At 53.4% G+C, this 25581-nt stretch overlaps 2 protein-coding genes across 9 annotated transcripts in view; one reads left to right on the top strand and one right to left on the bottom strand.

Annotated features, from left to right (window-relative positions):
• Positions 1–24194, top strand: CARHSP1 (calcium regulated heat stable protein 1). 7 transcript variants are annotated; one of them, XM_006763590.2, is made up of 5 exons: positions 1–65; positions 3332–3496; positions 3735–3833; positions 4111–4233; positions 6079–8105. In XM_006763590.2, exons 2-5 carry the CDS (start codon positions 3339–3341, stop codon positions 6239–6241), a joined length of 543 nt encoding a protein of 180 aa, XP_006763653.1. In that variant the 5' UTR covers positions 1–65; positions 3332–3338; the 3' UTR covers positions 6242–8105. The 7 variants fall into 7 exon arrangements, with proteins under 7 accessions (XP_006763653.1, XP_006763654.1, XP_006763652.1 ...); XM_006763591.2 differs by lacking the exon at positions 1–65 and adding an exon at positions 1316–1375; XM_006763589.2 differs by lacking the exon at positions 1–65 and adding an exon at positions 1387–1439.
• PMM2 (phosphomannomutase 2) overlaps positions 9672–25581 on the bottom strand; it is a 23177-nt gene continuing 7267 nt past the window's right edge. For both annotated transcript variants that reach the window (XM_006763597.2, XM_015563795.1), the window contains 7 exons: positions 24982–25093; positions 22333–22409; positions 21340–21431; positions 18101–18200; positions 17915–17990; positions 16627–16742; positions 9672–10921 (listed from right to left, as the gene is read on the bottom strand). In XM_006763597.2, the coding sequence (XP_006763660.2) occupies positions 10820–10921; positions 16627–16742; positions 17915–17990; positions 18101–18200; positions 21340–21431; positions 22333–22409; positions 24982–25093 (675 nt within the window). In that variant the 3' untranslated portion in view covers positions 9672–10819. The remainder of the gene's footprint in view (positions 10922–16626; positions 16743–17914; positions 17991–18100; positions 18201–21339; positions 21432–22332; positions 22410–24981; positions 25094–25581) is intronic.

Below are 25581 nucleotides of genomic sequence, written 5' to 3'. Positions count from 1 at the left end.
TGGCACTTCCCTTCCCCCTCCCCGGTCACTCCTGCTTTCAGTGCCTGAGTTTCTTCCTCTGCCAGGTGAGCATGAACGTGGCCGCCACCTGCGGCTGTGCACGGGGCTGAGCACACCGAGGGTGCAGTCAGCGCCAGCCAGGGCTTCGGGTCTGGTGCTGGGTAAGGAGTCCTTGGGCCATTCCCTGGACTGTCTCCAAACCCTGATCTGGGGCAGCGCTGGTGCTGGGCCCCAGAGACCTAGAGGGGACCGTGCTGCCCTCAGGTTGCTTACCCACCAGGTCATGGGCTTCTGATGGCCCCTCTGAGGGACTGAGTGTATTGGGGGAGCTGAGGAGGTGGGGGTGGAATGAGAAGGGGGCCCAATTTGGCCTGCTTCATTAACCCAGGTGGAGATGGGCTTGGCAAGGGGAATGGAGACAGACAGACAGACAAATAGGCGTGAAGAAAGGAAGACACATGTGGTGATGCTGATGATGCCCAACGCTTCCTGCGCTGGCCCTGCCCTCCCTCCCACCCACCCCACCTCCTGCCTCTTACCTTCTCCATCCCCAGCAGCCACCTCATAGCCTCTTTGCTGGCCTCAGTCGTACCTGGGCCCCTGTCAACCTCAGGACCTTTGCACAGGCATCTCCCTCCGCCCCCTGCCTCCTCCTGCTTTTCCGATGGTTGACTCGTATTGTTCAGGATCCAGCTTGTAAGCTCGTTAGGGAAGCACCCCCACCCTGTTCTTTCTGTCTGTGTATTTTTACCAGCCCTTTTGGAAATCTGCAATGATCTTGTTCATATATTGATTTACCTGTTTATTCTCTGGCTCCAAATTTAGCCCTGTGTCTCCAGTGCCATGAATAGGGCCTGGCACTGGGCACACATTTGTTGAATAATCTTATGATGACAATTATACAACAATTATAGCTGACACTTATTGCTCACTTGTTGGGGGCAGACGGTGTGCCAAGCGCTCAGCGTGTGTTATTTCATTTCATCTTCATGATCCTGTTGGGAAGTCAGGACTCTTATCTCCATCTCCCGGGCCTGGAAATGGGAGGTGCAGAGAGGTTCAGTAGCTTGCCCAAGATCGCACAGCTGGCAGGTGGTGGGGTCTGGAGTGAGATGTGCCTGACCCAGAGGGAAGGAGGGGGATTAGAGGTGGAAGTGGGGAGGGCATTCTGCACCTCACTCTGGTGTCACTGAGCTACTGTGGTCCCACCTGCTGCCCTGGGCGGCCTGCGTGTGGCCGGGGCGGGGCCCTCCCTTCTCTGGGCTGGCCCCTTCCCAGAACCCCATGCGATGGAACATTCCAGGACTCTATGACCTGTGCTGGTGGGTCACGCTGGAGCCCTGACCCCCAGCCTCGCAGCTGGGGCCTTTTTGAGGTGGGGGCTCCCCGGACTCCCGGTCCTCCCTGGCCGTGGCTGCAGCTGAGAGAAGGGTCAGGAGGAAGCTATGCCAGGTCCTCCAGAGGCCAGCTGGCCCCTTCTCAGCCAGCTAGAGCCCGGAGCTGCCAGGCGGGGGGTGGTGGGTGGTGGTGGGGTACCAGGCAGGGTGGGGTGGTGGTAGGGAGTGTGGGGGCAGAGATTTTGTTTTTTGGGGAGAGGAATCAGGCCGGGTGCTCGGCGGTTTGGTTGGGGACAGAGGGGACATTGCTGGGTGACTTTGAAACCTTGGTGCCCTGGGGCCACATAGTTACGGGAAATGAGGGAAGCAGATTGTCAGCGCTGCTAGTTTTTCTCACGAGTAGCTGGAAACCTGGAATTTGAGGCAAACTCCTGGAGGTTTAAAAGATAGCTCATGCCGTAACCGGTTTGGCTCAGTGGATAGAGCGTCGGCCTGTGGACTGAGGGGTCGCGGGTTCGATTCCGGTCAAGGGCATGTACCTGGGTTGCGGGCACATCTCCAGTGGGGAGTTTGTAGGAGGCAGCTGATTGGTGTTTTTCTCATTGATGTTTCTAACTCTCTATCCCTTTCCCTTCCTCTCTGTAGAAAATCAATGAAATATATTTAAAAAATAAATAAATAAAAATAAAAAATAAAAGATAGCTCACGTTTTAAATTTGAAAGCCCCGTGTGAGGCACTTATGCCCGTTGGGCCGCTTCTGTCTGCCCTCTGCGATTAAAAGCAAACATTTAGTATTCAGTGACACTGCTGGAAATATATTTAAAAAATAAAATAAAAAATAAAAAAATAAAAGATAGCTCACATTTAAAATTTGAAAGCCCCGTGTGAGGCACTTAAGCCCGTTGGGCCGCTTCTGTCCGCCCTCTGTGTGAACTTGGGCGAGTCTGGGCTCAGGCTCCTGGCCTCCCTCGTGGCCTTCCCGAAGTCGAAGCCCAAGCAGGCGCTCCCCCCCGCAGATGGGAAATTCATCCCCGAGAGGGGAAGGGACTTACCCGGGCCCCCTGGCTCCTGGCCTGGGCTCTTTGTTCTTGACCTTGAGCCAAGGCCGCGATAGAGAGGGCGCCTTTGTAGTCACCCTGTGGTGTTCCTTGGGTGCAGCGGGCCACCTCCGGATCTTGGCAAAAGGTCCCGAGCAAGGCAGCCCTGTGGAGTGCACTCCCCCAGCCCTCCGGCGGCCGGTCCCACCCCTGATGCATGTTGGGAGATCACCGAGGTAATCGGTGGTCCCAGCAGCCTGGTGAACTTGGAGCGGCTGGGTCTTCGTGAGGGGCTGGTGGACATGCTGCCTTCGAGATGGCCCTCAATGCCACTTGTCATAGCCCCGGGGATCCAGACTTGGTGTCTGAGCCTGTCTTTGGTTTGTGTCCCAGAGTTTCCTGGATGAACACTGAGCTATTTCTTTTGCCTCCTCCTCCCCTCCCCCTCCCCCCTCTCCCCTTTTCTCCCCTCTCCTCCCCTTGGCGCTTAGCAGGGTCCAGAAAATGTTTCTCAGCCTGCAGTCCTGATCTAGGGGTTGGCATAAAGCAAGGCCTGCCTGCCTGTTTCCAAACCCCGCTCCCTCCCTGGCTCCTCCCCTCCCTTCCTGTCACAGTATTTACTAACCGCCCCAGGTCTGTGCTGGGCACTGAGGACACACGGGGGACCATCGCCGTCCTTGTCATGGGCACCAGCTGGCCTTTCTGAGCTGCGCTGTGATGGAGGGAGGCAGGCTGCTGCAGACCCTGGGGGGCGCCTGACCCGCTGGGCCCGCCAGCGCGTTTGTGGACACTGTTTGTGAGCCGTGGCTGTGAGCTGCACGCTCAGGGAGCTGGGACCTGCATTCCACAGCGAGAGGAATGGGTCTCCGATGGCAGACTCCCCGAGGTGGGGGTGGGGATGCATCGGGGGCCTCCCTGCGGGGTGTGAGCCCCTCAGAGCCCCCCTCTCTCTCCAGGTCAGCCATGTCATCTGAACCTCCTGCGCCACCACAGCCTCCCACCCACCAGGCTTCGGTCGGGCTGCTCGACACCCAGCGGGCCCGCAACCGCTCACCATCCCCGCTCCGGAGCAATGTGGTCCCCAGCCCGCTGCCCACTCGCCGAACCAGGACCTTCTCCGCGTGAGTCTCGGGCTAGCTGGGGAGGCTGCCAGAGACCGGTGGCCATCTCTGTGCCTCAGTGACCCTGTTTGTCACAGGGGGAGACGTGGGGTTGGGGTCAGGGCGAGAACTGGAGAGTGCCTTGCGAACTCTGGAGGGCGCGGCCCCAGGCCCACTGGAGCCTGTCGCGAGCTGGGGCGAGACCGCTGGGGTCTTAAATCGCTGGCCTTTAACCACACAGAGCCTCTTCCCTTGTCAGACCTCAACTTCCTCAGCTGCAAAATGGGGACAGGAGCAGGGTTGCCACGGTGCTGCCGAGGATGCACACGGTGCCTGGCAGATGCAGACCTCAGGCCCAGTGAGTGGAGGCTGCTGCTCGGATTGATTACTGATTTGCTGTCAGCGTTTAGTCTAATACCCTCTTTTCAGTGGGGGACTGAGTCCTGAGAACAATTGCCAGGGTCATCAGGGAGTCACCCGTACTGGGTTCTGTGTGAATGGCCCCCAGAGTTGTGCCAGGACCTCAGGGGGCACAGCTGTGGGCAGGGCTGGGATGAGCTGGGTGGGCCCCAGGAGAGTGGGTGTCTGTCTGAAGGGCTGGTGGGGTCCCTCACACTCCCCCCCTCCTCTGTCAGGACGGTGAGGGCCTCGCAGGGCCCCATCTACAAAGGAGTGTGCAAATGCTTCTGTCGCTCCAAGGGCCACGGCTTCATCACCCCGGCTGACGGCGGCCCCGACATCTTCCTGCACATCTCCGAGTGAGTCCGCGGGGCTGGGCGGGCCGGGCGGGCCTTGTCTTGGTTCCTCAGTGGCAGGGAGAGTATGTGACCATGATGGGTGCAGGGATGAGGGGTGAGGCCAGGCATGTGGGACCCGGTGGGACTGTTTTTAGGGGTGGGGTTGTGAGACGGCACTTGGTGGTGCTGGTGTATGTGATGCTGCAGGTGACAGTCTGTGTGCGTGTGTGCAGACCCATTGGGGTGGGATGGGGCCGAGTGCCCAGTGTATCTGGTGGATGGGGAGGGGCGCCCCTGTGTTTGGCCTCAGGGTGGTTTCCTGCCCGGCCCCTCTGGTCCGGGAAGTTGGAGCTGGATCCTTTCCCTAGTCACTTGCTCACTGGCGACATCCTTCCTTCCTGAGTGTCTGGAAGGCCTTGGCGGGCCCAGGGCGGGGCCCACGCATGTAGGCCCTGGCTGCCTGCGGCCTGCGTTCCACTTCCGGCCTTCAGCTATGTGGGGACCTCACCTGGCACCCTTACCCCGCCCCACCCTGTGGCCTCAGCATCCCCTGATCTTTCATTTCAGTTTGTGGGAAAGTTGTGTTCTGCACAGGCTGGGGCCAAAGTAGGTTTATAGTGGTGAGTGCGCAAAGCGCGGTTTACTCTTGTATGATTATTTATTAATTATTGTGTCATTTTCCACATGAAGAGTTATAAACCTACTTTTGCCTCACCCTGTATATAGAAACCATGTTTTTGAAAATAGGAACCGATTGCAGAGGTTGGCCGTGGTGGGAGAATTACCCTTTCTTTATCCCCTCCCACTGCTCACGCGTCAGGTCTTACTAGTAAGTAGGGCCCCTGTCCAGCGTAGACCTAGGACGCTAAAGCATCGCATCACGTATGTGCGTGCACACGTGGGTGTGCATGCCTCTTTCCAGAAAGGACTTGTGGAGGTTTACAAGGATATGCTCCGGGCATCAGGAAAGATAAGTTAGTAAGGAACACGGGGGTGGGGGCAGGTGAGGAAGCAGAGGTCCCGTGGTGCCTGGTGCTGCTGCGACAAGTGCTGCCCCTGTATCCTGAGCTCCCTGGTCGCCAGGTCGAAGAGGGAAGCTGCATTTCCTCTGTGATTCTTTAACTGACACAGACCAGTTCTGGGGGAGCTGGCCCTGGCGCTCAGGACCTCAAGGGGATTTGTGGGGTCTCATCAAGGGGGCAGCAAGATGGGCACATCACCCCCATGGGCGGGATGGTGACTCACATCCTATAGAAAGTGAGGGAATCTTCAGGGACTGGCCCCAGGGGAGAAGACCCTCCTCGAACTGGCTTTAAGCACAAAGGATCTTTCTGGAAGGCTCACCATTTCTGGGGAGTGGAAGAGCAGGTGCAGCCTGGGTTCTGGGACTCCTGGACCAGTGGGCGTGAGGCCGGTGGCTGGGAATCACTCCGCCAGGCATCACTCATCTCCCGTGGGGCCACCTCGTTTCTCTCTCTGGTTCAGACTGGCTCCCCTGCTCTTCTGTCCAAGAGGCCCCGGGTCGCCCACGCTTACCGTAAAGTGTGAGCACCTCCAGGCTGAGCTCCTCTGTCTCAGCGTCAGAGGTCCCAGGGCAGCAGCTGATGGGGTGCGGGCTCCGCAGCAGCACAGAGGGAGAGGGAAGGGAGAGGCTGGGGCAGTGGGGGGCTGGGGGGCTGGGGCGGCGTAGCACCACGGAGGCATGGTGACTCCCTCTGACGGCAGGGTGCAGGGCGGGAGGGGCAGTTCCCCTAGAAGTCCAGGGTGGCCCTCTGACCGGCAGGGGCGGTGTCCTGGGCGTGGCATCCCACGGCTGGGCTTGGCTGAGAGTGGGCGCTGAGTGCTTCTCCCCCCCCCACCCCGCAGCGTGGAAGGGGAGTACGTGCCGGTGGAAGGCGACGAGGTCACCTACAAGATGTGTTCCATCCCACCCAAGCACGAGAAGCTGCAGGCCGTGGAGGTGGTCATCACCCACCTGGCGCCAGGCACCAAGCACGAGACCTGGTCCGGCCACGTCGTCAGCTCCTAGGAGAGGCCAGGAGCACCCCTTCTCCTGGGCTTGTGGGAGACCGCAGGGAGGAGGAGGCAGGACCGGACTGCAGATGACATTCCCCTGCCCGAGATACGGCTTCAGAGCGGGGAACGTGGTCCCTTTCAAGTATCTCCTGGTGGAAGGGGGTCGGGGGCAGGCACTGGGTGTCTGGGCCACCAGCATAGCCTCTGACCATCATAACAACCGCACCATCTGAAAAGTATTAAAAGCATTGAACAAGGAGAGGCCCCGGCTGGTGGCTGAGTAGAGGGTGCGGCCCTCGCCCAGGGGGTGGGTCAGGTGGTATTTCTCCAGCCCACAGAGTCCCTCATCCCCATCTCCTGGGGTGGGAGGCTCAGAACTCGCCCGGGTGGTGACATACTTGGATCCTGTGTGTTTCCCCAGCATGAATTCCCACCGTAGCGCCCCCTTCTTGTGTCTCCCTGGCCCTGGGCAGAGCAGGCTTTTTGATTCTAGGCTTGGTTGGTTCCAGGGGAGCTGGCTTCAGGGGGCAGGGGTGGGAGGGTCTTAGGTGCCTTTGCAGCAGGAGGTGTCATAGCTGGGGGTCGGGAAAAGTTTTCCCAATAGCCCTTAGCCCTCCACCTGGGAAAGCCGAGCTGAGAGCTGAATCCTCACCCTTAGAAGCCTGGTCTTCTCCAGCTGCCTTCAAGCTGAGTGATTAGGTCCCAGCAGCCACTGCACATCCCCTCCCTGTTGTTTAGGTGGCGGATGGGGAGGGGAGAGGGAGCGTAGAGGGGAGGGTGTTTGTTTTAAAACAGGCCTTTCTCCCGATCCTTCCAGAAAAGAGTAAGTAGCTTGCTTTCTGACAGCCTGGGAAAGTCAGACGCTGGAGAAATACACGTTAAGCGAAGGGGTTGTCTTGAAAACAGGCCTGAAGAAATGTGAGGAGTTTTTCTTTTTAAGTAACTGCCGCTCTCACCGGAGCCAGCTCTGTTTGCGCTTTCTGCCGACATGGTGAGCCTTTGTAGCTAGTCCCGGTAAACAGATCTTCTCTAGGATTGTATTTGCTGTGCTTTGGTTTGGCTGTCGTTGGGATTTTTAAGTAGAACTAGCTGGGTAATGCGTTTGAAATATGTGGCTGATGTGGAGTCAGGAATCCATTTGTCAGCGTGGAAAGTGAACCCTTTAAAGCTGGCTTTGGGCAGACAGGGTGTTCCAGACTGGAGACCGAAGATGGGGCTTTGGGGGCGGGAAGCAGCACTGGCCCCCAGTTGTCTGCGTTCTGGGATGGCCTCGTCGGAGGGGTGGGAGGCTGGAACTGCTTGGCCCCTGGCTGGCGCAGTTGTTTTAACACAAAGTGTGTGTGATGACGTGTGTGCAGTGAAACACCACGCTTAGTGACTCGATCTGCCTTTTCCTGGCCCATCGTGCCCCTTGCACGGCTCTCTGCCTCCTGCCTTCGCCTTCTGCTGGGTCCAAGGTGGCCTTTTCCCCGCGAGCCTTGGGTGTGCCCAGGTGGCCCCTGGAGGCTGCCTGTCGGGTACAGACCACACTTCTGGAGCCACTTCTGCCAGGAGCCCCGTCTTTTGTGTGACCCCACAGACTCTGCCTGCCAGTGGGTTGGGATCGGATCTGCTGTTCGGAGGTGACCTGTGTGTGGAATCCTTTACAAATTGCTCCTGCAGTCCTTCCTGTGTGAACAGCTCTTCAATGGGTATTCCAGAGCCACACGATGTCCCCAGAGCTGGAAGGGACGCTCTCCCACTCAGTCCCAACATATAGAACCTGCTCTGGGCTCTGGAGGACTGGGGTGTTGGTGACCGAGATGGGAGCTGCACCCGGGATTCCTAAATCTGAATCTTTCCTCCCACCTTCCTGTCAATAAAGGTTGTTTTGTGCACGGCTGTGTGTTGTTTGTTAACGAGGAGCTGGCTGTGAGGAAGCTCGTCCTGTCCTCCCAGCCAGAGGGTAAGGGCGGCTCCCCACACCAGGCTGAGTCATTGTGCTTCGCAGCTGGTTGTTTTGGGGTTGAGTCAGAAAATGGGATCATACCTTTTCCCTGAACTGTCAGGCTCAACGTAGGAAGCTTAGCAGTAGAACGTGGCTTTGTGACAACAGAAAATGCTACTTGGTCACCTGTGGATAGATTCCCTGTGGATGCGTTTATACTTTGGTTGTGTGAGGCTGAGCCGTGAGAACGAGTTTTTGGCTTCCAGGAGGGCGGGAGGAGGTGAGGGGCTGGGCTGGACGACAGGCAGGGCCGCTCCGGGAGGGTCTTCACGTGTGTCGGGCTGGGAAGGTCGCCCTGGGACAGTCTTTCTCAGGAGAGGTGGATAAGGATCTTGGTTGGTGCAGAGGTGAACATTTTTATTTTAAGGCTACATTTTTTTTTCCAGAGTTTATTAGGAAAGGCCCTGGCCGCGTGGCTCAGTTGGTGAGAGCGTCATCCCGATACACCAAGGTTTTGGGTTCAATCCTGGGTCAGGCACATATACGTAACCAATGAATGCATCAGGAAGTGGAACAACAAATTGATGTTTCTCTCTCGCTAAAAACAAACCAAAAAAGTGTATTAGGAAAAATGAGGACCAGCCCATTGAACCTGTTTAGGGAGAGGCCAAAGTAGGCATTTAGCTCAAAACCATGAGATTGTGGGCATGTTACACTAAGAGGAGGTTACCCGGTGGCATGAGGGAGGCCTGGGCACAAAGCTGCAGGTGACACTGGGAACCAGCTGCAAGTGGGGGGTGGAATGAGCTCCAGAACCTGAGTGGCTGCTGCAGAGGGCAGACAGGTGGAGGGGCCTGGAGGCCCGGCCCAGGTGCCTGCAGGGCTGAGATCAAGGAGCACTTCTTGGGGGAAGAGGAAGAGGAAGCAGTTCTTGGAAAGGAAGTGATTCAAAGCCACCTACGCCCTGCCCTTCCTGAATCCACATCTGCTCCCCACCAAGCTGTTGCAGATCGCTGCCTCGAGTTCCTCCCGCAGGGTCAGGCTTAGGCTCCTCAGGAGGCTCGGAAGGCCTTCCTGGAGGCCTGATGCCCGCAGCCCCTGCTGTGCCCTGCACCCCCGCCCTGCACATAGGCCTTTCCCCAAGGGACCTGACTCCAGGGCTGAATACCGGCCGCGGCTGCGGTGCTGGCATGGGACCTGCTTTCTTACCAGCCATAGGCTGCTCAGGGTGCAGCCTCAGTGCTTCCCTCTTGCTCAACACTTAGCACACATTTAGGGTTCTGGTGGTGGTCTTTATCCTGCGAACTCTGCGAGGCTGAGGGATGGTTTCACTCATCCTCATCTATACAGTCGGGCTCAGTCCTGCTTACCAGGTTGCTGGGGGGTTGCCTGAGTTAGCGATAGCTCACACCCACCATTCAATGGGCTTTACTGAAATTTAGTTACCTATGTGGTAGGGACTGTAACCCATTCGACCGAAGAGCAAACAGGTTGACATAAAAAATAATCAGAGAAATAGGAAATAATACAATCACTTTAATTTGCTATTCGTCACCTTGAAAGGTCATTACAGTACATTTGCAAAACACTTCGACAAGATGCCACCGATGGCATGTCCTGGGAACCACTAAAAACGTCAACCGTGTGGTGGGGGGCAGACTGTCCAGAGCCGAGAAGCCTGGGGACAGCTCTGGGGGGAGGCCAGGCTCTTCTGTGATGAAAGCACCTGGTGGGGGTGGGAAGGTGGGGGGTGCAAAGCGCATGGATTCAGGTTGGTGGGGCCCCGGCAGAGGTCACGCTGTGGACTGAAGCCGCCTGGGGCCCTTGTACCAAGCTGTGGAGGGCTGTGGGTCCCTATGTTTCCAGAGGCTGGGAATCGACGTTAACCGTTGCCTGGGCAAGCCGTCTCTGCCCTGCTCTGGACCAGGGCCTGGAGGGGCCTTCCAGTCCCATGAGGAACCTGCAGAACCTGGGAGGGAGGCGGGGAGGGCCCAGGCCCAACCAAGGCTGTCCCAGCCCCGAAGCTGGAATCTGGGTGAGGGCCAGGGTCCCGCGCTTATTTATTCAAAGGTTTGCAGAGAAACAGGGCAGCTTCTGCCCTGTTAATTACCGTGGCTTTCACCTGATGCCCGAGAAACCAGGCAAATCAGGCCCCTGGGAGGCGAGGCAGAAGGTTCTTTGGTGAAGGGTGACACCCGTTAGTCTCTCTGAACCTGGGCTCAGAGCCGGCCCCTGGGGAAGGGCTGTTGGGACCATTGTCTCCCAAGTCGATGGTTAGAGAACCCAGCCCCTCACTGTAGGGGATCTGAGCTAACCTGTGAACCAGGCCAGCGGAGTGCAAACTCCGTCGGTCAGCTGTCACTTGCCCGGCCAGTCGTCCACAGGCCACGCTGAGGTCTGTGGCTCTCAAACAGGAAGTGAGGTGGGAACACAAGAGTTCAGAGGTCACTTAGCTTCGTACTGCTGATGACCACAGTGCCCTGGTCTCAAGGCTCCTACCAAGCCGGCACTAACGGGGGCTTCATTTCAGGAAGTGTTTTTACGTGTCTGTCCTGGGCTGGACGGTTGTAAATGTCAGTGAGCACGAGAGGGAGGGATCCGGGGTTGGCCACGGGCGACCCTTTCGGGCTGTCGCTGGGCCTTCCTGCCCTCCCACGGAGGGCGTTAGGAGAAGAGCTCTTCACAGATCCTGCGCGTGTCCTCGGGGGCCATCACGGTGTAGCCCATGGTCCGCTGGTCCGTGAAGATCTCATGGTCGTTCCCGCCCTGCGGAGACACGAAGCAGACACAGCCATTGCCTGGGGCCAGGGCTGCCGGAGGAAGGAGGGACCTGCCATTGGACGGGCAGGGAGGGTTTCCTCGGTTACCTCGTTCCTCTGGAAACTCAGAGACAGTCACGCCGAGAAAGGGTGTCACCTTCTCCTGAACCGTGACTCAGCGGGAACAGGTAATTATGCTGGTGAGCTCGTGGTGTTCTTGTGAAGGCCGAAGGCTTATTCTATAAACAAGCAGGCTCGGCCGGTGACAGGACGCTCAGTGCCATCGCCCTTTTCCCACCGTACCTGGGCCTTTCTAACGAGCCACGGGAGCGGGGCAGCCACAGCCAGAGCCCCTGCTCTCAGGTCTCTTGTGATGGACACGCCTGTCTCCGAGCTGACGGAAGCCATGTGCCACACGTGACTATGGAGCACTCGCCATATGGCTAGTGGACAGAGAAACTGAATTTGATTCATTTAACTGGAAGCAGCCCCATGTGGCTGTCTGAGCCACGTGGCCTGGATTAGATCCTGGTTCTACCACTGATGAGGGGGGTTCTTTGGGCAACGCCCCACCTGGAAAGTGGGAGTGGTGGCATCTCCCACAGCGCTGGGGAGTAGCTGATGAGACCATGGGATCTGGGTAAGGCGCCGGAAAGCAATCTTTGTGGCAGAACCAGCAGCAGCCCTGTCCGGCTGTCTGGGTGTTCACAGTGTTTTATCTGGGGCACTACACTCCAGAGTTGAGGGCCCGGGTCTGGGAGGACCTGACACGCTGCTGCGGGGGAGGAGGGCGGGCGCCGTGACTGTGGGTCCCAGTCCCGCTGTCTCAGGTGAATGAACCGGGCATGCTGCCCAGCGCTGTGGGGGCACAGCTCCTGCTTTCCCTCTCATGGGATTTCCTCATAAAACTGGATAAGCAATCCAACTCCAAATCTTGAGAAAAATCAATTAGTTTTCATACAACGAAAATAGCGGCTGAGAACATAGGTTTTTCTCATAAAGAGTCTGTCGGAAAACCTGATATCCTTTTAAAGGGCTGACTGACCCATGAAATCACTCCTGCTCTCCCACCTGAAGATTAACCAGCCCCAAGCAGACGCTCTCCCAGGGGAAGCGAGTTCACGATTTCCGGAGGGGCCGCGGCCGGGCCCAAGGTGTGCTGGGTGGAGGGGCCATGTCAGGAGGCCCTGACCTTGCGCCGTGAATGCCCTTTCCCAGTGCGCCCGGGAGCCTGCGGGCGTCGTCACCAGAGGCCCTGTATCCGCTGCCTAAACAAGTAGCTGTGGAACCACTTCTAGTAATTCCTCTGACTTTAGAAAAGCCAGATTTCTCTCAGAAATGGCCTGGCAGGTACATACCACCATAGAGGACTACGTTCAAAGGGGAAATGAACTCCTGCAGCGTCCGGAAGAAGCCAGTGCCACAGACTCAGGAGGGGCAGTCAGTAGTCACCTCTCACCCAGCTGCTCCCTGCCTGGATGTTTTCAGCAACTGGAGATACAGGGGTGACCACAAACCCACAAAACGACACAAGGGCTGCCTCTCAGCTCCTGGACAGAGAAGGGAACCTGGAGTGACCAGGGAGGGGCCATTGAGTAGAGGCCTGGAGGGAGGGAAGGGACAAGCATGTGACCGGCTCCCTACGGGGAAGGCAGCTCATCTCTCAGAACCTGCCAGGCAGGGCTGGAAGCTGGAAGGGCCAGCAGGGCCAGGCCCCGGAGGGTCTGAAGACCATGGTCAGGACCTGAGACCTGTGAAGCCACCAGAAAGCGGCACTCCAGGCCATAATGAGGCTCGCCTACAGCAGGGTCTTTCTGGGGAACGGGGTGAGAACAGAAGCAGAGTGGAGCCAGGAGCTCCCAGACGCCAGCCAAGGTGCACCGTGAGGCAGAGTGACCGCTGAAGGAAGGAGGGCTCACAGCTGTGCCTGCCCCTCCCTGGAGAGGATGTCACATTTGGGGACAGATGTGTGCCTGGCAGATGCCTAATTTGCATGAGTCTCACCTGGTCCTGCCGGGATGGGGCTGGGAGCTACTGTGTAATTCACCCACGGAAGCCGGGTCTAGAGAATCAAAACCTCCCTCAGCTGGGTCGGGCTGCTGGGTCCCTTTTAGTTCCGCTTGCTTTCAGAGGGCAGCGAAGCATCTGCACCACAAACCCCACCAACCTCTACCGTCCTCCCTCCGGCCAGGGGCCGGCCTCCTCTGCGCGGTGGCTATACACAGCTTGCCACCAGAGTTGGAGGGAGGCAGCAGCAGAGCCAAAGCACTGAGCTGCGAGGGCCCCTTTGGAGCAGTGAGGCCTCAGACAGAGTGGCTCGGGCTGCGGAAGCTCAGCTTCCAGGATCCAAACAAAACCGGTTCCTGAGAGAAGATAAAGGGAGTGAAGGGGCAAAGGGATGAATAACTGCGGTGATCACCTTGTTAGAGTGAATGACGGGCCCAAAGGAGAGGCCTCAGCTCAGAGAAACCGCCCATGAATATTTAAATCCCCACCTGGCGGGCCAGGCGGTGAAGCCTAAGGCAGTGTCTGCAGGGTTCAGACAGCGGGGGAGGGGCTGAGCAGGCTCAGCCCCCATGGCACCCCAGTTCTGCACACACTGTTGCAGAAGTGAACTCCAATTATCCTGACAATGGAGACCAAGAGGAAACCGTGTTAAGAGGAAGCGACACTCCTGCGGGCGGACAGACTCCGTGGCCTGCAGTTCACTCCTGCTGCCCGTGGACGCTGACCTCAGGTCAGTTTAACTAGCATCGGTCAAAGGTCTAGTTGTCGTGGGCACAGAGCGGAGGGCTGTGCCCTCAGAGTGCGGAGCAGGGCTTCTCCTGGCTGAGGGGGCAGTCACTGTGGGGGCTGTACAAGCACCTCAATAAGGAATAAAAGCTACGGGCTCTAGAGGCCCAGGATGTCCTAAGAGCTGAGCTGACAGTAAGTGCTGGAAGGTGTCCAGTGTCCTGGGACCACTGCTGGGCGCCCACCAGGGCACGCGCAGGAAAGGGGAATTTGAGGGCGTGCTGCCCGCCGGCAGCATGTGGCTGCTTCGCAGTGTGTGACGGTGAGCTGCAGCCCTGGAACGCCAGGCAGAGCAGTTCGGGGCCCGTCTTTCGTGCCTGGCCATCTCCTTCCTGAGGCAAACCAGGTCTCCCCCAGCCGAAAGCGGAACTCAGAGCTGGGTTTTCAGATCCTGGTCTGTGGCTGGTGGGAAGGGTGAGGGGCTTCATAGCTGACAAGTACTCAGAAAAGCAAGGCCCAGGCCTCCTCCTTTACTCTGCTCTCGAGGGGCTCAAAGCAGGCGGCTCCCTTGGTGCAGCATCGGTCCGCCAGATGCTGTCTCGGGAGAGGACTCGCAGGCAGGTCTGAGCCCGGGGTGGTCGGCAGGGAAATGGCTTCTTAGCTCAGGTGCCACTTCCCTGGAAGCTGCAAAAACATCTGCCTTGATACAGAGAGAAAACAGCTTTCAAAGTGTCTATCCCTGAATGTGAACAGCGTGTAAAGCTAGTATTTGACAGCTCTGTGCCTAAAGTTTTAAGAATCGACATGTTAAAAGGCTGAGATGCTGGACTGTTCACTCCCATTTCCAGAAAACCACTGACAAGAGGAACAGAGCTGAGGGCAAAGAATGATGTGGGAGCGCTGACCAGTGTTCGTTACAACAGCAAGACGCCGCCTCTCCTAGGGAAACGGGTGAATGAACTACGCTCATGACAGAATGTTATATGGCCACTAACATCTTGTTTGCAGAGCTGACTCACTAACGTGGGGGGAAATAAAATATGGTTTGAGAACAAAAGCAGGAAGTAAACAGTGAACATGCAGGAGTCCCACATGTGCGATCATGTCTGTGCAGAGAGGAGAAAGCCTGGGAGGCACGTCAGCTGTGACGACAGGTGACTTTTTCTTTCTTCTCCGTACTTTCCTCGTTTTCTACAGTGAGTGCATATGACTTAAGAATGAGGGTGGGGGACCCTCCATGGAATAACATCCATTTTTACTCCGGCCTGTGTGACTCAGTGGTTGAGCATCGACCCATGAACCAGGAGGTCACAGTTCGATTCCGGTCAGGGCACACGAGGGAGGGCTCAATCCCCTGTAGGGGGCATGCAGGAGGCAGCTGATGATGATTCTCTCTTATCATTGATGTTTCTATCTCTCCCTCTCCCTTCCTCTCTGCAATCAATAAAAACATTAAAAATAGTATCCATTTCTTAAAAGAAGGCAAGATTTAGAAAAACAGAATTGATGTGTGACAGTGTAGCAGTTAAAAAGACTAGGAAATGAATTCACAAATGAAGAATTCCCAAGGGAAGCCACTTTTTGACTTGCTCAAGAACTGGGCTGCATTGTGCAAAGTCCCAACCGAGGGACCTGGAGCGCACAGCAAGCGCCTCCTCACAGAAAGGTGCTCTCTCCTGTCCGATAGCTCCCCTCAGCCTGCAGGAGATGGCGCCCATGGGAGGACTGAAGAAGCTCCTAGCCGTTCCCGAGACCTCGGGGTCATTGCATCAGCTACCTTCTCCCAAAGCCGGTGCTGAAAGCACCGCTGCGGCCGGAGTGCTGGGTGCGGGATGTGACTAGAAACTGGTTCTGTCAGTAGGAAAAGGCTGGCCGATACGCCTCCTGAAAAGAACGGCGTTCCTTTGGGAACTAGAACCTTTCTCACTCGCTGGAGAGGGTTTGCTGACGGGAAAGCACACTCATGAAAGAGCAGGGAGTTTGTTCTGGTGCTCCCAGCTCGGGCAAGTTACGTACCCTTTCTGAATCTCCATTTCATAATTCAGAAAGGACATGAAACTCTGTATCCAGAAGTGCCTTTCATGTTGAAAGGCAGGGCCACCTAGGATAGATCTTAGCTGAAGGAAGCAAGAATTCTGGAGGGGACCAGAGAGTGAAGGGCTAAAAAACTCCTTATGCAGCATTTATGATGCACCTGCTGAGTGCAGTACGGCCCAGGACGCCCGATAGCAAGGTAACCACGGAAGGGCACGGAGGGCGAGAGGAATTTAAAGGGAGACGCTGAGCCTGAGACAGGGCAGGAACCCCTGGCGCTGAGCCTCCCTCGGGCCTCACGGTGACAATGTCCTGGCACCGCCTGTCCTGAGGAGAGCCTTGCTCGGCTGCCAGAGGGCTCCGGGGAAATGCCCGCCAGGGACTCCTCCTGCTGGCGCTGCCCTTCAACACCGGGCTCTGCTCCCAGTTCCAGCTTAGAGTCAGTCCTGGCCTAGGGGGTTCTGACACCCTGGGGGGTGGGGGCTCCTGTACCCTGTGTGTGATGCTCAGGACTGACCCCCCCACCCCCCACAAATTCCAGACTCAAGAGACTCCTTGTCTCCTATCATCTGGAACCTAAATGAATGCCTCTGGGAAACAAAATACAGAGGAAAAAGAATGGCAAGGGCTCTGCAATGCGAAGAGGATTTGACAGCAGCCCTGGGTCAGGTGTTCTGGAAGGCACTGGAGGAGGGCAATATTTAATTCAAAAGCCAAACCGTAGGCTCACTGGATTCTTACCTCCACTGAGGTGTCAGGTGTCCCAGCAGGGAGGGGAGGGGGCCTTAACCACCCTAATCACACCCCTCCAGAGGACAGAAGCTTTCCTCAGCTTGAGCTGGGCTGGTGGGGAATGTGTGGGTGAAGGGAAAAAGCCCATTTGTCCATTTCCTCCCTTCAAGCCCAAAGCAAACAATGAAACCGCAAAAACACTTCCGTACTCACTGGCATGGTTTTGTCTCCAAAGAAATAAATGGTCTTATAGCCGTCCTTTTCCACGTGCCCCAGGCAGTACCTCTTGTCCCATCCATGAGGAAAGACATCGATGCTGATCTGGCCTCCTGCCAAGTGGGGAGGGGACACACAAGCTGAGGGTGAAAGGGAGGCTAACGACGTGTCACTGAGGGAGTGTGCAATGGACTGGATCCTCGAGCCTGCTGCTTACACTCCTTTAGGGCTAGGTTCTAGAGGTTCATTCCACCTATGTGTTTTTCCAACATTATTCCACCTAAAACCTGAAAGTGGGACCCAGAGGACCCCTCAGAGCGAGGGGGCACTGCATTTAGCTGCTCTGTCAGCGAGTGAAGCATGCTGGGGGAGATCTGGTAAGAGCCCCATTCAGTGGTGCTGACCTCCAGCTCCCACTCGCTCAGCTCCTCGGCTCCGAGTGGAGAATGCCTGGCCGCGGCTGCATCCAGCGTCTTGCAGGACAATGAAAATCACAGGGGAGGGGGTTTACAGGCAGCTTCCACCGCAACAAAAACCCTTTCAAAGCTGTGTCAGAACAGTGTTCATCTCACAGTTCGACACTGCTTAAAAGCCCACCCACTCATCTATTACACATACTCCCTCTGCAGTCCCTCTCCCCGCACCCGCACATTCATTAGCACTAGTAAATGAGAGGGCTTTGAGTAATGACTCATCGGCACTGACAGGAGAGATCGGCACTGACGGGGGAGATCGGCTTGCCTGAAGCATTTGACAGGCTTATTCTACCAAAAAAACAAGCCTGAGACATGAGCGTGGGAAGGAGTGCATCAGCCACCAGAAACGGCCGTGTGGTGGTCCATCGTCGTGAATAAAGCCTTTCCTTTCTGGGCCTCAGTTTCTTCATTTACAGAACCAACCGAGCTGACGTCTAATTCAGTCTAATGTACCTAAGAGGCTCCCACCCCTTCTCTGCTATGGAGCTCACTAATGTGCCTGGCTGCCCAAAGGTGTGAGGGGAAGTTCTTTCTCTTCATTAATATGCAAGATGCTCTTATTTCTGACCAGGAGGAGAAATGCAGGGAGGAGGGCTCCTGCTGGGTAAGAACTTAGAGCCCAGCCCAGCCCAGCAGCTGGAGGCCATTACCTAGCAGGGCAAGTCTGCCCGGCCCATCACACAGGGAGTGGGCTTCTCCTACGGATGGACTGCTCCTGAAGTCCTCCTGCCCCCTGCAGACGGCACAGTCCAACTTCAGGCATGCACCCGCCCACCACACACTCCCGGCAAAGCCTGAACATACCATACCTATGGAAAACGTGAGGCCTTTTCCTGCAAACTCTTTCTGCAGATCTGCTACAAATTTCTGTCGTATGTTTTCTTTCTGGGAAAAACAAAAAGACACCGGCTGTCCACGGGGTTGCACACTGTAACTGTGGCCACAACATGGCACCTCTTACCTTCCCAGACCCAGGACGCTCCAGAAACACTCACTTTATCGAGCTCGTAGAACTCAATGCGTTCCTCTTGGCTGCAGCTTCGTCCAATAGGAGACACATTTAACATCCCGTTCCGGAACTCGATGAAAGTGCCCCTGGAGAGGAAGGGGACAGAGGCACATTACCCATTCGGGCAACATTCTAGATGGACAGATGGGCTGAAAAGCTGGGTGATTCCAAAAGGCAGAGGCTGGTGTGATCCACACTCCGCTGGGCGGGGCCTCCTGGCAGCCACGAGCCACGTGCGCTGTGAGCCTGGAAATTCAGCTCATCTGAACTGAGATTCGATTTCAAAGGCTTAGTGGAAAAGGAATGTAATCATCAATAATAATGATTTATGTTCATTAGTTAAAATAATTGTAGTTTGAATATATGGGACTAAATGAAACACTGAAATTAATTTCACCTGTTCCTTTGTTTTTTCTATTTTGACGTGGGTACAGAAATCCTAAACTCCCATTTTATTCTGTTCAGTAGGGCTGGCATTGGGCAGAGAATCTAAAAGTCAATACAAATGATGACCAGCTCTCCAAGTTCCCTGAGGAGTTTGAAAATGTATGTTCCAGACAACTCTGCCAGGGACCTCCTGAAGTCACTGCTTTACCAAGCAACGTGGCCCAGGAAAAGGCTCTGAGGGTCACCCACGAACTCCCAGGAACTGAGGAAACTCGGCTGTTTCTGACGGGTTGACCTGACAGAAAATGAGAACAGCCTGACCCTTTTTAAGCTGCCTCAAATGAAGGGGTTTCTTAAAAAAGCACTTTTCCCCACCATGTTTCCAGTTTGAATTTCAAAAAGAGTTTCTTAAAAACTCAAGTAATTTGTACGCTATTTATTCTGACAAATGAGACCAAAGTGTTTTGTGTACAGACGGTATGCTCTGAAGTGTCTTCCGGTTCTAGCAGGGACGCCTGTGAGGCTGACGCCTTCTCCCTGGACCCTCTGCTATCCCCGCCCCCACAGCCCCGATGTCCAGCCAGCACCACCTGTAAATGCTGAGGACACAGGCCGCATGAAGAGCGAGGACCCTGTGCAAGGCCAAGGCCCCTCTTACTGGGCTGGGTGACTCTGGGCTCTCTCTAGCCTCAGGAAGGGGCTACTGGCACCCACTCTGGTTACCTCTGAAGGGTCTTGTGAAAACCACATGTTCCAGTTTATGCAGAAGTCATCTGCATACTGGGAAGCAGTGAGTACTCACAGTACACTGCGACCCCAGCTCCTTTCCCCGGCTGTGCCTACCTTGCAGTGCACCTGGGACACTTTCTCTAACTCTCCCCCCACCCCTTCCCTCGGGGGTCCTGGAGTTGGTGAGACCAGCCTTGTCCCCTACACCTTCCACATATACACTGGGGGGTGGGGGACTGGGGACCATTCCCAGGGTGACCCTAGGGCTGTGGGTCCTAAACTGTCAGAAAAAGAGCTCAATTAACTTTCCCCAACAGTATTGCTCTCATTCCCATGGCACGAAGGGAAGCCGATACATCTTAGAAAGCTTTCTGTCCTAAAAATCAGGATTTAGGCGGTTTGCCTAGCATTCAACTCTGCACCGAAGTCTTACTGCGACAGCTAGTACTGCTGAGAAATGTGGGCAAAGGCCGATCAAGCTGGGCCTCAGTTCTGCCTCTTGAATTCAGCAACCATGTCACGTTAATTCAGAACTGCTACTCCGCACACGGATCTCCCTCCTGAGGTGACACCTGTCTGAGGACAGCATTCTGCTTGCCTTTTTTATCCTTCCTTAATGCTTAACGGAAAGACTGAGCTGGCCTGGGATATAAGATGCAGTTTTACTTTTTACTATGGAGAATTTCTAATATACACAAAAGTAGAGCAGGATAATGGATGCCCATGTGCCCTCACCCATCTGCAAGCTGGGCCCAGACCGTCTCAGTCTATGAGACCCCTGTGGAAAGGGAAGCCCCTTCCCTCTCAGTGGAGGTGCTGAGCATGGGCGCCTGTCCCATCAATTCCGTCTTCAAAGTGCAGCACCGCCGCCCGAGCCAGTTTGGCTCAGTGGGTAGAGAAACGGCCTGCAGACTGAAGGGTCTCGGATTCAATTCCGGTCAAGGGCACGTACCTTGGTTGCAGGCTTCAGCCCCAGCCCAGGTGGAGGCCTGTGCGGGAGGCAGCCAATCAATGTGTCTCTCTCACACTGATGTTTCTCTCCCTCTCCCTCTCCCCTCCCTTCTACTCTCCTTAAAAATCAATGGAAAAAATGTCCTCAGGTGAGGAGTAACCAAAGTGCAGTATTGCTCTGAAGTTTAAATGCCATTTAAAAATGTTTCTCCCTCTGATCATTAAGGTATTACATATAAAGTGCTGAACACGGAAAAGAAAATGAAAAGTCTTTAAAAGAAATCACCTGTACCTTCACCACCATGATACAGCCACTGTGAACAAGTGTCCATTTCCTGTCAATCTTTTTAACTGTAGGCATGTATGTACATGATTGTTATTTGCCCAGCCGGTGTGGCTCAGTGGTTGAGCGTCGACCTATGAACCAGAAGGTCACAATTCAATTCCCAGTCAGGGCACATGCCTCAGTTGCTGGCTCGATCTCCGGTGTGGGGAGTGTGATCCCCAGTGTGGGGTGCTCAGAAGGCAGCCGATCAATGATTCTCTCTCATCATTGATGTTTCTACCTCTCTATCCCTCCCCCTTCTTCTCTGAAAACAGTAAATATTTAAAAGTTAAAATAAATAAAAATGGGAATTGAGATAACAGAATCCAAGAGGTAGGTCCTTAAACCCAATGCCTGCAGAAGTCAGAAAGATGGGAGAAGTGGCCTGTGAAAGACTGGGGGCGGGGGCAGGGGAGTGCTGCTATGTGGGCATCCAGTTGTCGGGTGTCCAGATGCAGCAAAAGCCTGAAATCCAGACTTTCCAACATGTGAAATCAGACTTGTAGTTGCTCGCAGCTAATTCAGGTGTGGTTGAACCATGGGCCAAGCAAACTTGGTTATGTGGGCTTTGCTCTGCGGGCCTCCAGTTTGAGACTTCCCGGCCTGGGGTTTATGTTGCTTTTCCACATTGCTGACTCACAGGCATTTCCCCTACCCGGTCGCCTCTGAAAGCATGTTCTTTCAATTTCCATCAAGTGGACGTGCCATTATTTGCATACTCATTCTTCTACCCCTGGCTTTACAGAAGGGTTCCAGGGATTCTTAAAAGAGCACCAACCCACCCAATGCCATCCCTCCACATTCCTGGCAGCCTCTGCGAAAAGCAAACTCACCTCTTCTTCGGAAGCTGAATTTTTGCAATGTAGCTGAGACAGTAGTTGATTAAGTCCTGGATTAGGGCCTCACCCAAGTGACCTTGAATACTCTAGGATGAAGACGACACTGGAGTTACTTGATCAGTGGGAGGCACTTTTAAAATGATCATCAGCCACTGTCAGGGTCACCCGGCTGCTGTGGCAGCGAGGATGACGCCTCCACCACCTTTCCCCTTCTTTCCCTTTGTTCTCTGGTTGAGACCCTAGGTCAGTGATGGCGAACCTATGACATGCGTGTCAGAGGTGACATGTGAACTCATTTTTTTGGTTGATTTTTCTTTGTTAAATGGCATTTAAATATATAAAATAAATATCAAAAATATAAGTCTTTGTTTTACTATGGTTGCAAATATAAAAAAATTTCTATGAGAGACACGGCACCAGAGTTAAGTTAGGGTTTTTCAAAATGCTGACAGCCGAGCTCAAAAGGTTCACCATCACTGCCCTAAGGAAAACCGGAAAGGGCTCAGTCAAAAGCATGTTTTGCTTCCTTAGTCAAGATTTCTGTATTCATTATCTTTCAAATGCTTCATGGAAGGCTCACAGAGTTTATTGGTGCTGCTTTTATTCAATCAAATTACACAAAATATATTTGTTCCACTGTGGCTTTCTCAGATATCATATTTGAACAGAATGATCTTAATACTGACAAGAGTATTAAGTACATAGTACTTCTTAATATGCTTATAGTGACGCCGTTTGACCCAGCCTCTGCTATCACAACAGAAATATTAGATTAAGTGTCCTTAAAAAACAATTATAAAAATATAGATAACAATTTGGAATATGTAACAGTTCCATGATTCAACATTCCAAATGTAAAAATATACAGGGCGAAGATTCATTCCCACCTGTTCCTCATCCCCAGAGGTGGCCATGTCAAATACCTTTTTGGAAAACATTTCACTAGTAGTAGACAGCAGTTCAGTAGTTAGATACTCAAGAACCCACCTGTTTACATAAGAATTTCCCATCTTTGTACGCCACCAAGCCATTTTCTGGAAACACATAATCATACTTTTCAACCACTGCAACCAAAACAAAAGAAAACTCAGAATGCAATGAATGGAACTTGTGTTTCTATGTCTTGATTAACACGTATCACCAATAAAACTGCTGAACTCCAGTGCGGGCTCTGAAAGAACACCTCATCTCCACAGACTGGGAGAGTGAGAAAAAGCTCCATTAAGTTTATTTTTTTTAAGGCTCTTCATTACATATTTAAAATATGATCACTAGGCTGGAGATGGGAGACTCGGTGATGGGCCATGTCATGCCTCTGCCTGCAGCCTGTCTGTCCGTAAAGGAAGATGGAAGCCAACGACGGCTCCCAAACCTGGGAATTAGCATCACCAACACGATGAAACTGTGCGGACTTCTAGGCTCTGTTTTCTGAATCAGACTCTGCCAGGCCAGGCTAAAAATCGGATTTAAAAAAGCTAGGTGGTTCTTATATGTAGTCAGATTTGGAGACTACACACCCAAATCAAAATGAATTCTGAAACGTTAAGTGCTGTTAAAATGCGGATTCCCAGGCTCAGTGCTGGGGGTATTTTAATGAACTCCCCAGGTGATTCTGACACAGGTGGGTCCTAACTTCCTTTTGGCTTGTGAATGTTTTGATTCTGTTGTTTTGACTCACTGAAAAGTACGGACACTGTCCTACACTGACACAACACCCCTGAGCCCGTGGGTAAATATATGACTAGAGGCAGAAAGAGCAATTGGGACCAGGTAGCACAGTTTCCAGGCTTAATGTGCTTACTATGTTGTTTAGTGTTTCTAAGCAGAGCACCTAGGAGGAAAATTAAGGTAAAAGGAACAGAGAGTTTAAAAGGAATACAGAGATTGCTCTCTATTGGTCCAGGAAACACAGCCTGCTCAGGTTTGGACAGTAGGTATTACATCTAGAACAGTGGTTCTCAGCTGGAGGTGACTTTGTCTCTAGAGGACATTTGGGAATGTCTGGGGACATTTAGATTGTTACAATGCGGGTGAGGGTGCTACTGGCATCAAGTGGGCAGAGCCAGGGTCCCTGCTAAACATCTGCAGTGCACAGGACAGCCCCACGACAGAATTGTCTGGGCCAAATCATAGCAGATTAGATATATTAGAATGTAGCTTTAGTTAGTTATGAAATTAGCTCCTCTTAAGAGTCATAGCTGCACTGGAATGTATTCATGTCCTGGGGCCTGTAGCCTGCCTGTAAAGCAAGTTGCAAAATGTATATATGTCTGCTTACGATAACAGAGAAGGGCCCTGGCTGGGAGGTTCAGTTGGTTGGAATGTCATCCCGTAAACCAAAAGATTTCGGGTTCAATTCCTGGTCAGGACACATGCCTAGGTTTTGAGTCTGATCCCAGTCAGGGCATGTACGGGAGGCAACCAATCGATGTTTCTCTCTCACATCCATGTTTCTCTCTCTCTTTCTCCATTCATCACTCTAAAATCAATTAAATAAAAGATAACAAGAATATAACCTGTTAAGCATGAAATGTACAGCTCTGTTCTTTTCTTTCTGCTCTTAAGATCATGTCACTGACTCACAACCCCAAGATGTCTTACAGACCCCTCCTGTTCAAGACCCGGACAGGATGCCCCCAAGAGCTTAATAAGTCAGAGTGCTGAAGCTGGCGTAAGAACTGACCATCGACACAACCCACCACCCTGGACTCTTTACTCACGATTACTCATGATTTCTGCTCTATAAAACCTCTTGTCTGTAAACCATCGGGAATTCAGATTTTCCAGCAAAAGCTGCCTGGTCCACCCTGTGTAGTGCTATACAATAAACACCAATTTCTTTCCCTGCACCCGTGTCAGAGCAATTGGCTATATCTGCAGCGCTGAGTGGATGGAACTCCGCTTGGTTATAAAAACGTCAACAGTGATGAAAAGAATGATCAATTCATCTACCTTTCCACCCACTCTTTCTTATAGGCCAGGTACCCGGGAGGCCTTGGGGCTACGAGATGAATAATTCACAGCCCTAGTCTTCAACACAAATTTATAACCAGCCAGTTTCCAATAATCAGGGAGTGCTACAGCAGCAGGCTGGGCATTAGAAGCTCTTGGGTAGCTGCTAAAATACTTCTCCCCAGACTGTAGACCTATTGAGTCACTGGAAGTGAAAGCCCGTAAGAATCGCCAGCTTCCTGGGGTCCTGTGCTGGGGATTGTGGTTCAGTAGGTGGGGGAGGAGTCTGGCTGACTCATGACTAAGGGAACTCTGGGGAACACTGAGTTAGGGCAACAGAGAGGAAGCCCCTAGACCCAGAGGGCACCTCACAGCTGGGTGAGGACAGTCAGGAGACAGGGCCTGAGCTGAGGCTACAGGGCAGTGGATGCGACAAGAAGTATGACAGGCAAAGACTCAGATGAATCTACCCATGAATTTGCATACCAAGTGCTCCATCAGCAACTCCAGAAATTTATTTACAGGATGAAAAACGGGAAAACAAAGACAGAGAGCATGTTCCCCCAACAAGGAATCAGGGATGAGGGTTCAGGGCTAATTATGATACTCCATAGCTAACGGTTTCAATATTGTCATAAGAAGTTACTCTTTTATCAAAAATGTAATTAGCAATGTATAACTCACCATCATTTCCCAGCTGCTCCTGCACTTTCTCAAAGTCTGAGCCGCCTACCACTCCGATTTTGACCTTCTGCCTCAATTTTTGTAGAAAGTCATCCATTTCTTTGGTAATTTTCTGCATTTCACAAAGGAAAATACAATTTATGAGCCATAAAGTAATCAAGAGACTAAAAATTGAAAGGATAATAGAACCTTTACTTGCATACATGCCAATTTCATTTCTAGGTCCGTAGACAAGTCCAAATATTTCATCTATAATTTGGAGACATCAACTTTTTACCAGAAAAAACTTGTTAAATTTTACTCATTTTTACCTCATTTAAAACACACAATATATTAACAGCTGTGTGTACTGTTCAGTTACTTTCTATGCACTTATATACTTGGCTACATGCATATACATATATAAGTAGGTCTCATTTTTTGAAACACAAGTGGGCTCAATCTAAGTCTTTTGCAGTGACGTGTGTTTTCATGCGGTGCTCATTCCATGCCACACACAGATCCAGTACTTCCTTTCAAATGCTATATTTATGGATTTAAGTTGTTGACTTTAAAACAAAATAACATAATCAGATTATAGAGGAAGTTTGGATTTGGTTT

This window comes from Myotis davidii, unplaced genomic scaffold (assembly GCF_000327345.1).
Source record: "Myotis davidii unplaced genomic scaffold, ASM32734v1 scaffold639, whole genome shotgun sequence".
Classification (NCBI taxonomy): Eukaryota; Metazoa; Chordata; class Mammalia; order Chiroptera; family Vespertilionidae; genus Myotis; species Myotis davidii.
The sequence above is the reverse complement of the archived record's forward strand: the minus strand, read 5'-3'. Positions and strand labels throughout refer to the sequence as shown.

Excerpts from the sequence above, each read along its gene's own strand:
- CARHSP1 (XM_015563796.1), top strand. The coding sequence starts at position 3,234 with ATGGGTCTCCGATGGCAGACTCCCCGAGGTGGGGGTGGGGATGCATCG. Across the intron at positions 3,497-3,734 it reads CGAACCAGGACCTTCTCCGC|ACCTCAACTTCCTCAGCTGC; the intron begins GTGAGTCTCGGG and ends TTCCCTTGTCAG. Across the intron at positions 4,234-6,078 it reads ATCTTCCTGCACATCTCCGA|CGTGGAAGGGGAGTACGTGC; the intron begins GTGAGTCCGCGG and ends CCCACCCCGCAG.